The 12,147-nt window shown below is 39.1% G+C and overlaps 1 protein-coding gene and 1 non-coding gene across 12 annotated transcripts in view; both read left to right on the top strand.

Moving 5' to 3' along the window:
* Positions 1-11,299, top strand: part of LOC124134170 (band 4.1-like protein 4) — a 120,380-nt gene extending 109,081 nt beyond the window's left edge. For 10 of the 11 annotated variants that reach the window (XM_048403507.1, XM_048403491.1, XM_048403504.1 and 7 more), the window contains one exon: positions 7,685-11,299. In XM_048403507.1, coding sequence (XP_048259464.1) covers positions 7,685-7,879 — 195 coding nt within the window. In that variant the 3' untranslated portion in view covers positions 7,880-11,299. Of the gene's footprint in view, positions 1-876; positions 907-7,684 lie in introns of all 11 variants that reach the window. The other variant, XM_048403520.1, reaches the window with a different exon arrangement.
* On the top strand, positions 5,902-5,973 carry Trnaw-cca. Its single transcript has one exon. It is a non-coding gene; the product is annotated as a tRNA-Trp (tRNA).
* Positions 11,300-12,147: the final 848 nt, after the last annotated feature.

Raw genomic sequence — 12,147 nt, 5'->3', positions numbered from 1 at the left:
TCCCTCTCTCACTTGTTGTAGTGCCTAGATAGATCCCTCTCTCACTTGTTGTAGTGCCTAGATAGATCCCTCTCTCACTTGTTGTAGTGCCTAGATAGGTCCCTCTCTCACTTGTTGTAGTGCCTAGATAGGTCGCTCTCTCACTTGTTGTAGTGCCTAGATAGGTCGCTCTCTGACTTGTTGTAGTGCGTAGATAGGTCCCTCTCTGAATTGTTGTAGTGCCTAGATAGATCCCTCTCTCACTTGTTGTAGTGCCTAGATAGGTCCCTCTCTCACTTGTTGTAGTGCCTTGATAGATCCCTCTCTCACTTGTTGTAGTGCCTAGAATGGTCCCTCTCTGACTTGTTGTAGTTCCTAGATAGATCCCTCTCTCACTTGTTGTAGTGCCTAGATAGGTCCCTCTCTCACTTGTTGTAGCGCCTAGATAGATCCCTCTCTCAATTGTTGTAGTGCCTAGATAGGTGGCTCTCTCACTTGTTGTAGTGCCTAGATAGGTCCCTCTCTCACTTGTTGTAGTGCCTAGATAGGTCCCTCTCTCACTTGTTGTAGTGCCTAGATAGGTCCCTCTCTCACTTGTTGTAGTGCCTAGAATGGTCCATCTCTCACTTGTTGTAGTGCCTAGATAGATCCCTCTCTAACTTCTTGTTGTGCCTAGATAGGTCCCTCTCTCACTTCTTCTTGTGCCTAGATTGGTCCCTCTCTCACTTGTAGTGCCTAGATAGGTCCCCTTCAACATGTGGCCCGTAATGCTGTAGTAATGTTTGTGTTGTACATGCTCGCTGTTCGTTGACATCCCTATCTGGTAAATGCATGTTTGTGTTTTCTGTTTGCAAATATTCATGTCATTTTATCTATGTTCTTCAATCTTTTTTACAGATATAATATTTTACCCAATTGATTTTGAGTGTGAGTTTTAGAATAGTTTCCATGACTTTCCCTAAGTGAAGGTCAAGAGTACAAGTATTCTTCATTGTGTTAATTTCCCAGTTCCAAGATGACATTGTAATTATCATTTTGACGAAGTATTCTTAAAAGTTATGTTTCTACTCTTGACCTTTGTTTACTTGCAAATAAGTAACAGTTACCCTAATTATTTCATTAATACGAACAAAGATTGATTATTACATTGTTGTGTGTAAAATTTCTAAATGATGTAACAAATAAATCTCTTTGAGCCTGGAATAGGCTGGTTTCTTCGTATTTTGTATTTAATTTCAAGTTGTATCTTGTTTCTAAATTAAACAATTCTTAATGACAAATAAATGTTAATGTTTCATTGAGTTCGTATTATTGGAACAATTCTGGAAACGGCTTGAGGTTGGACTTGTATTCATACTGCTAATCCATACACTGCTGTAAGTGTGGTGATTTTGTGACGGCTAACAAATATACTAGAGACATCTAACAAGTTCTCTTCATGGTGGGGTGGGGACTAACGAGTCTATGCATAGTCCAGTCAAAATTGTGTAACAAAATCAGCATTCAATTTGTAAACTGCCCGGCAGACTTTGGTCGATTGCAATTTGCAAAGCATGTGTACCGTCAACTTAGCGTCAACAGATATTTTCCAAGGTGCCAACGTGATTTGATGAACTTCAGGTAGTAAGACCTGTTTTATTACAGTATAGATCTTGATTATCAATCAGATCATCTTCTCTGGGCGCCGCCATTTTGTTTGAAACAAATGCAAGTGATATCAGAGGTGGAATTTTATTGGTCAACAGAAGGGACACAGAAGGGATGTAACTTGTAATAGCCACTGGTGGCGCTACGAACGAACCCAGAAATTCGAGCCTAGTTCGCCAAGAGTGGACTTGTATAGTCAGTTGACTCCCTTGACTCGGGAAGATGAGTGAGTGGGTCACAGTACCTCCTACTCTCCACAGCAGCCAGCCATAGTGGGGATCAGGTGGAACATGACGTGACTTAGACGATTGTGACTTCCAACCCTGGCGATGTGGCTCATGTTATCATGTTATCACTGACTCTTCCAGACTCAATTACTAACAGGCTGTCGTAATATGGCTGCAATATTGTTGAAGGCAAATATATTGTATTTAAGTTAAACTTTACAGAATAACACATTATCATGCAATTTCTGCGTAAATCATATCCTTTGAGACGACAGTCTGTGGCGTGAAAACCATGCCATAGCTGTCATACATGGCTGACTGGGCCATGGGCATTCAGTGACATCAATATGTAATAAACAGGCTTGGTATATGTGGCAGCTTGCTGTAGACATGCTCCTCTGTAACCCCTTGAGGAATTACAGAAAAATAAAAGTTTCTTATGTTACCCTCAACTTCAGCCAATCAGAATACACAGGCAAGCATCCTTATCAACCAATCACAATTCTTTTGACATGATCGCCTACAGCTTGCGGTATCCAGCCATTTCATGTCTTTTTGGAAGGGCGAGTTTATACCGTATATCGCTCGCTGTGTATAAGGCAAGTTTTTCATACCTAGAATTAAGGGGCTTTCAAGGTGGGTCGTCTAATACACAGCATTGAAGATTTTGTTTTTTTCCCCAACACAAAGACATAACTGTGAGCACATAACACCGGAAATACCATGTCAACAAATCCATACTGAAGTACGCAAACTAATCATGTAATTACACTGTCTGGTTATAATATGTGTTCATTGTATATCTGGACTTACGTTTGTAATCTATTTTATTAATTTTATTCAAAATTCAATATTGTATTCATTCATTTCAGTGAAGTGATTGGTAGATCACACAAATCACCGTTACTTACAGCAACCACGGTCAGATTACCACTATTGATGCCTTAAAATGCGATCAGCTGTACCAAAGTGCTATGCTTATGGTTATTAATTTATTTCAAATATATAAAGTAAAGCTGCAGCTAAAATAACATGATATTGGAATAAATTATTTAAAAACATAGTTTCAGATACAATTCTTTGGATCATTGTATGAAAATTCTTAAAATTTATATTGCGTAATTTTTAACCGAATCACAGGTATATTCCGAGAAAACGTGTGTACAGCTGATGGCTGCTTCCGGCAATTTAATCAGTAAATCATCATGTCTAGTGATGTTTTATCTCAAATTGCAAATTTGTATTGACCAAGTTTAATTGTTATGATCTCTTTGTTTCCTTAAATTTGCTGGGATACGATGTAATTGTTTTTCATTGGAAGACAAACACGTTGTTGTTGCAAATATAGGGATTGTGTATCTGCTGGTGATGGTCTTCATCATAATTCGCCTTATAGACAGGGTATATAAATTAGCAAAGATTTTGAAGGCTTGTACTCGGGGGTCGTCAGGGCTGGGGCGATACACCAACTGTGCGATCTGATACGTATCACGATGCCTTACTCATGATCCGATATGTATCATGGTACTTGCATGTGCTCTGTGGTGCGTAACCATCTTTTTCATAATGAGGATGGCCTAATACCAAATTGTATTATGCATTGTCTTTTTTCTGAGAAAATATAGAAAAATTAGGCTTTCCTGGTCTCAGATGTAGGAAAATGAGGCTTTCTTGATGTCAAAATTAGAAAAAATTAGGCTTTCCTGGTCTCAAATGTAAAAAATTTAGTTTCCTGGTCTCAAATGTAGAAAAATGAGGGTTTCCTGATCTCAAATGTAGAAAAATGAGGCTTTCCTGGTCTCTAATATAGAAAAATGAGGGTTTCCTGGTCTCAAATATAGAAAAATGAGGGTTTCCTGATCTCAAATGTAGAAAAATGAGGCTTTCCTGGTCTCAAATATAGAAAAATGAGGCTTTCCTGGTCTCAAATGTAGAAAAATGAGGCTTTCCTGATCTGAAATGTAGAAAAATGAGAGTTTCCTGGTCTCAAATGTAGAAAAATGAGGGTTGCCTGATCTCAAATGTAGAAATCGGCACATTTACTCGGTTGTTGACTGACATATGAAACACTCTCTTGAACCATGATGAATGGATGACATCATCTTCAATTATCATCATGCCTGCAAACAATGAAAGCAACGGAACAATTGTTATAATGCTCAACTGTATCTCAACTATTGTCTCAGCTATTATTTCAACTATATCTTGACTATATTTCAACTCTATCTCAACTAACATGCAAAATCTACTGCATACTAAGCTAGACCAGTCTTATTCAGTTTTTTACTAAAAAACCCATTGAACCAGCACTTAATAAAACCATACACAAGTTAAATTTGTTGTTGTTGCAGTAGAAATAAACTTTGTTTAAATGTCGATGAAACTTAAATAATTTTGATAATAGTTGCTAGGCAATGTCCCTTTAATATTGCCTTGTTTTATGTTAGAAAAATCTGTAATTTACAGAAGAACATAAAGACTGTCATGTCCATTTTCAGGCTTAATACAGGATGTTTATGAGATGAGTTTTAGGCTGGTCTAGAGGCTGACCAGGAGTGCTCAACACTGTGCCTCATCTTGTCTGATATAACACTAGGACTTCTCCATGAACACCCATGGGTGTCTCTTCATGAGCTGTATTTTGGATCAAAATGAAAGCATATGTACGTGATTAACATTTTTAGTTCAGTTTATTATTGATGAAAAAAATAATGATTGACATTATTTTTTTATTCAGTTCAGTGACCTATCTTCAATTAAATGCAGACATATATTTTGGGGACTCCCAGATAGTGAACTACACAGATAATTTTCTGAGGAGCCCTTCAGTACAATTTGTTTGTTTGTTGATTGTTGTTTAACGCTGCACTCAGCAATATTCCAGCTATATGACGGCGGTCTGTAAATAATCGAGTATGGACCAGACAATCCAGTGATTGATATCATGAGCATCGATCTATGCAACTGGGGTATGATGGCATGCATCAACCAAGTCAGCAAGTCTGACCATCCGATCCCGTTAGTCGCTTTTTACGACAAGCATAGTCAGTTCTTATAGCAAGCATGGGTTGCTGAAGACCTATTCTAACCCGGATCTTCACAGATCCTTCAGTACAAAATCATGAAAAATAGAGACAGTTCTGATGTCAAGAGCATAAACCTAATGAAAGTATTGGCCTCGAAGGTGTCGTGATAAGGTTTGTTTGTGAAAACAGTTTTCGACTGAAACCTTTTCCAAGATGTTCATGCTGTGTTCAGGAAGTGAATCATAGAATCGATAGAAGTATTTGTGGAATCGGCGTCTGACATCTGAAATATTGTCCATTCCTAAACTTAATCAATATTTGTGGTTAATACTTTGATGGTTGCTCTCAGCTCACACCAATGCGGTATCTTCCTGGTGTTGGAATTGTGCGGGATTCACACATGCATAACTAATTTGAACATGGGTTTGTGAATGTTGCCCATCTTCCATTGGTATCTATTTAGCAACAATCTATAGATCGGAGCACAGCATCGATGGAAGCATCCTAAACAACCAATCAACGGAGGAAAAACTGTTTCCATTTATTTTTACAAACTCCAGTAATATGTATTATCTTGGGAGTTTTTGTAATCTTTCAGTTTTAAAAGTCAAGGAAATCTTTTTGAACATGTTACAAGATTATATGAATATTTTGAAATAGAAATTTGTAAACATTCATCAGTAACTTCATCAGATGTATAAACTATCCAATAATGTGGAGGCTATGCCAGTGTTTAGGGCTGGAGTATATTTTGAAATAGAAATTTGTAAACATTCATCAGTAACTTCATCAGATGTATAAACTATCCAACAATGTGGAGGCTATGCCAGTGTTTAGGGCTGGAGTGTGAGGGAAAGGCTAGCCTCCTGCTAGGCTGCTCATCGTGAGGAGAACTTTCCTTTGTTCTGGGTCAACTTGACCCAGCTGATCAGGGCTGTGCTATGTTTAGCTCTGCTGGCATTGATTGAAAGTCTGGCAAGGCTACAGCTAGTATAGTCAAGTTTCCCCAGGAGAAGGCAGGGGACCTCGTGGCGCAACGGTAGCGCGTCTGACTCCAGATCAGAAGGTTGCGTGTTCAAATCACGTCGGGGTCAACATAGTTTTGTTTTTGCTACAGATATACTTCCTGTATGTAGACTTAGCTATGCTGTGTATCCAGTCATTTATTTCCTGGCTCACCAATATTTTTAGGCAACAATATTGGTATTAACATCTTGAACAATGCCACTCAGACTTGACATTCCATAAGTTTACCAGATATATTTATGGTTTTAAGGCAATGACTTATCACCCACTAATATGAACATATTTTTTATCCATACCGTTAAAGATTTGAAGGATGTGCAAGAACTCACTTTAAGGCATTGTTGCTATAATACAAATACAATTGTTGACATACAGACATCATTGTTGGCATTAAACAGACATCATTGTTGACAATGTTTAATGACATCACAGTAGAAATGACATCACAGTATATCATTGTGTACACCGGTATGTTTATTCTCCCTGCAGTGTTTTATTGTACGATAATGAAGGGCCACGAGTTGTTTGTTTCCTCATCCCACATCAAGATGAAAATCTTGCCCCAGAGGCTCTTATAACCCCAACCTAAAAGGGCTTGGCTGATACCAAGGAATTCCATCCTTCCGTCTGTCCTTCTAGGAACATATTTTTGGTGCGAGCTTTTATTGTGAACACTTTTTAAACCTATTGGAGAGATGCAATGCAAAGTATGATGTCAATATTTGGATTGTCTGAAAAGAGAGGCTTTTTTTACTTAGAATTATTATTCTTAAACATTTGTGTGACCTACAACTTTTCAAATTTAGGTAACAATTTCCATACTAATAGAAAAGGTGAAGAGCAAAGTTTGATTTTGATGTGTGTATTTTCTGAAAACACATGATGTTTTTTCCATGTTGTGAACTTAGAAATTTTGTTTACTTTAACATTTGTGCAACCTCTCACTTGAAAACTATGTCATAGATTCTTTCCAATTGTCGGTACAGATTCTTTACCAATAGGAGAGGTGCAGTGCAAAGTGTGTTTTCAATATTTGGATTTTCTGAAAAAATACAGCTATTTTGTATTTTTACTTTGAATGTTATTATTGAAACATTTGTGTGACCTATAACTGGAAAGATACTTGATGGATTCTTTTCACATTTCGGGAACAGTTTTCTGTACCAATTGGAGAGGTGCAGTGCAAAGTCTATTATGATAAGTGGATTTTCTGAGAAAATATTGCTTTTTCATGTCTTGAACTTGGAAACATGTTGGAGTCGAACTCGGAGTATTAGTGAGCCCATGCTCACTTTTGTCTTGTTTTTGGTCAGTCAAGTTTGTTGTATGTAAAATGTGGTCCATAACATATACATGTACTTGACGTACGATAATTGTGAGTATCAACATTTATGTTGAACACAACCAGTGTTCATAATTCAGCATGTCATAACCCAAATTGCAAGGGTACAGTTTTTACAGGGTCCCTAGATTCAAAACCCATAAAAAACCTCAAAGATCCAGGGACCATCCCATCCCCCCCGAATTTCGAACACTGACATCATTAACTGTCCTCTGTATAGCTATGTTTTCTTTTATTTCATTTTATCAGTATTTGTTAAATTGGAAAATGAAATGTCTGAGGTCGGAGGTCATACTTTTATAACACATTAAGAGATATGTACTTATTTTATATTAAGGCATCAATTATTAAGTGTTATGTACTTTTGATAATTCATATATGGAGACAATTATGGTAAGAATGTTGTGATAACATGAACTTTTTCTCCTTATTTCCAGTCCAACTCTCGAAGTCACATAGATCCGTCAAAACGTCTGTCATCTGGGTCTCGCTATGCTCCCCCGTCCCGTCCGTCACCGGCACCAAGTGACCAATCAGGAAGCAGAAGCATCAACAGCAGCATGACCTCTGAAACTGTCTCGCAACACATCCGACCACCAGGCTACACCTCGGATCTGTGCACCGAGTTATGATAGGAGATAGAAGATGTAGATTGTTACTGTGCTGGACCTGGGAGAGAGGCTTGTTGCCCAGCAACAGATGGAGAGAGAGAGAGATGACATATGGAATAGCCATCGTATCTACCGGTAGTACAATTTGCGGTCATTGTAATGGAAGACATGGTCACCTAGATGAGTGAAAAATAAGCCCAAACCAGTACGTCAGCTTTTGTTTGGCTTCCACATTGCGAGGTCATTGGAGCAGAAGCCTTCATAGATTCAGGGTTAAACTGAGCTTGTGACCTTGCTGTCGACATCTTACTGCCATCAGTTGCTTGTAAGAATGGATATCAATGAAGAGTCAGTGTCATCCTGCCTTACAAACTTTACCGAACTCTAGTCACTTCACTCTGGACCTGTTCTCTCGGTGTGCTGCTAGGCAACAAGAGGTGTGTGTATGGATGACTGTGCGTGAATGGATTTAATGGAAGAGGATCGGCACTCCCAGTTGTGATGATTGTCATGACCTGGGTTTTCATTGTACCTCTAGGAGTATCTCCCCTTGTAGCTAACTCTCTGAGGACTGCTAGGTACGAACACTTTATTCAATGGAGATATTCATCATAATCATGTCTTGCACTGTAAGCATGTCAATCAAGGGGAGATAAATCTAGGCATCGTGGGGAGCCTTGTTCGTGAAGCAGATCCTGCTTCCTATATTAAAGTTGTTAAATTTGCTGTCTACAAGGTGATATTGATCGTGTCTCTACGTTCTTCTTCTGTAGACGTTGATCAAACTGTATCTATGTTGATGTGATGTCAAATGGGACGCCCAGTCAGATCAACATCAACATCAACATCAGGATCAGGATCAGGGTTATATCAGGTCTCTGGACAGATCTGATCCGTATCAGGGCGGGTATTAATCAGTATCATACTAATATCAAACCCTTAAGGGTGCAAAGATACAGTTTCAGATGTCAATACTGAGTTTTTATGATATCAGTAAATATAAATTTTCATATATAATGGTATGTATCATATCGCAAACTTCAATAATAATGTGCATTCTGCCACAACTGTATAGTTGCACCCTCAAAGGTCATGTGCACCCTTTCACATCGCATGCCCTGCATGTGGTGTTCTGACTCCCAACAGTTTGTGAATGTCCGACTCATGGTATCTGATAAAAGATTAACTTGTGTAAGAGCTTTTCAAATCTTCTTTACTTATAGCCGAGAGCCATCTATTCTTCCATCTCCCAGAGAAGTGCATGTATTCGCCATGCCCTGTTTTCTCGGAGGTGGACAGTAGTCAACTGTAGCAGCTGTGCCATTGTAGTCCTGAATGGAGGATTAATACTCGGTTGTGCTTGCCTCACAACTACTTACTGAATCTGGTGTACACAGTGTATGTAATTTATTCAAGCATGTATTTATGTCTTCCTCTGTATTGGAGCATATTCACCAGCTGAAGGTCGTGTTAGACTAGTGCTGCGAGACCAACTCACATTCCAGCGTTCTTGCGAGGGAACCAAGGTTCCGCCATCTTGGTTTCCGGGCAGTAGTGTATCTGGGAGATCCCCAGGCGTGTCGGAGGTCAAGACGGCCATGCCACGTGTAAATGTGGATGTTTTATGCTGCCGGGGAACAGTTTCAAATATTTCTGTCAGAATTGCTCAGTATGGAGGATAGTAAAAGATTTGTTTGAATTTTCCCTGAAGAGATTAATATCATATTGGACAGGAAAATGTTTGCAAATGATATCAGGCAAATGATGTCAATTTGAAATATTCTAAAATATGTTATCGTATTAGAGATTGTCATATTTAGTCATTAGCGAAACTGTAATTTACATATTTGTAAGTGTCATGTACTAAACCATACAAGGTAGATTTGAGGAATGTTTTCAATAAAAACAAAACGTCAACAGTTCTGACAGTGAATGAGTGAGTGAATATTTGTGCCCCACTTTTAACAGTGTTACAGCCATATAACATGACTGTGACATGTCAGTTATCACACAGCTAACCCTTACTGGGAACCAAACATGCTCAGTTTAGTGCACGACCAACAGGGTTTGTAAGGATGGATGAGAATGTCTGATGTCGGCCATCGTGATTCCTGGTCAGCAGGACAAGCTTCCTGTATTTCAGCATCAAGTCAGTCAGTATTTGTAATATTTGATAGGCAATATTTATTTCACCACCCAATATTTGTATATTTGCAAGGTAATGTCATGTTGAACAGTAGAAATGAAATGATATATAGAGATTTAACCACCACTAATTGTTACAATGTGTCCAGGTAGGTTACTGCTGTTGTCCCAGCCATCTGTTCCCAGCATGGATGTGCATATCTGCATCAAGTGTCTAGTTTGAAGCATACAGTTGTGTGGGCAATGGTATTGTCTGAGCACTTGGAAGCCACCAATACACTCTCATTGTTGCCGTTTTGATGTTACATTTAATTATAATTCCGATCAGTTGTAATGTTGATCAGACAAACTACAGTAAACTATGGGTACAACGAACTCAAAGGGAGCACTAATTCTAGTTCGACATAACCGTAGTTCGTTATAAGCATGTATTCAGCATATATACAGCAAATTGCCAGGACCTAAACAAAACACAGTTTGATATGCCCGTCGGTTCGTTATAAGCATGCTCGTTGTAAACATAGCTTACTGTAGATAGATTGACCAAACAGCTGATGATGATGTGATGCAGTTATTGATGTGTTGATGCAGTCCATGATAACACTTTAGACATGGACTGTTACATGCAGGATAAGTGCCCCACTGAATTGTACCAATGGCTGAAAAGTTGCGTCTTGGATTACCTTAGCAATATGGCAAAAATGGACATGTCCTCATGGACTCTTACAGGTTTTGTGGACCTTTCTTCACCATTTTTTAAAACACAGAACTGTAGAAAAGGACAAATCAATTGAAAAGTCAAAAGGTCTTCTTGCTATTTCAGTGCCTGTGGTTCCAATATAAACATTTGCTTTTTCATTTTTCAAATTTCTTTTCCTAAAAAAATGTGGAAGTCTAAAAGAATAAGTGTCATATTTACTATTATTTTAAAAATCTGGATTCTTATAAAGAGATTCATTGTTCCCTATGGGCAACCTCAGGTCAACATTGAGAGTGTATTCATCTAGTAGCACTTCCACCCATTCACCAGCCTAGAGCAAGTTACACATTGTGTGTAGAGTACCCATCATGCATCTGGTGCTGCTGCAGTACAGCAGTTACCTCCCCTGTGTGATACCATGTTATACACTGGATGTCGTTGATAGAAGAACGTCACTTCTTGTTTTACAGGAACAAGCTTTTATTAGCATTGTCCAGGAACATCATGTTTGTTTTCCGTGATGTTGATGTCAAATGTTGCCATCTTCAGCTGTTATTACCGATTTTATAAATAAAAAGTTATTCTGTGAAAACAAATTGGGTGTTATTGTTATTAATAATGAAGGATGTATCTGTTGGACGTTGCTTAGAATGACCGATCATCTTGAGAAGTTATCTCCCTTGAGATAGAGGTGAGGTGAGGTGAAATGGGGTTTAACGTTGCGTCCAAGATTATTGCACTTATATAGCGACGTGCATGGACGTGTGTGTGTGTGTGGCTGCTTGTACTAGTCCGGACTGATGCAAAGTCTGGATGCCGATGCTGATGCTAGCTCACTGAGATACCATGCCGCAGTTTAACATGAATACCCCACTCAGACACAGTATACTGACTCCGAGCTGACCAGTCCTTGTTTTAGTCTCTTAATCCCGAGCACCAGGTAGGGTAACAACAAGAACCATCTTTTAACGTCTTTTGGTATGACGCAGGGATCGAACCACGGACCTTCTGCTCTCCAGGCGGACACTCTACCTCTAGACCACGAAGGCGGTCCTTTGAAATAGTGAGGTGAGGTGAGGTGAAATTGGGTTAAACGTCGCGTCCAAGATTATTGCACTTACATAGTGATGTGCATGCATGTGTGTGTGTGTGAGTGGCTGCTTGTACTAGACCAGACTGATGCTGATTTATAGTGCTAGCCCACTGAGACACCATGCCGCAGTTTAACATGAATACTCAGACACAGTATACTGACTCCGAGCCGACCAGTCCTTGTTTTAACCCCTTAATGCTGAGCGCCAGACAGGGTAACAACAAGCACCATCTTTTAATGTCTTTTGGTATGACGCGGCCGGGAATCGAACCCCGGACCTTCCACTCTCCGGGCGGACGCTCTACCACTAGACCACGGAGGCGGTCATTTGAAAAAGTGTCATAGGTCATA

This window comes from Haliotis rufescens, unplaced genomic scaffold, assembly GCF_023055435.1.
Source record: "Haliotis rufescens isolate VD_foot unplaced genomic scaffold, xgHalRufe1.0.p SCAF_1, whole genome shotgun sequence".
NCBI lineage: Eukaryota > Metazoa > Mollusca > Gastropoda > Lepetellida > Haliotidae > Haliotis > Haliotis rufescens.
Note: the sequence above shows the minus strand (reverse complement) of the source record. Positions and strands in the feature narration are given on the sequence as shown.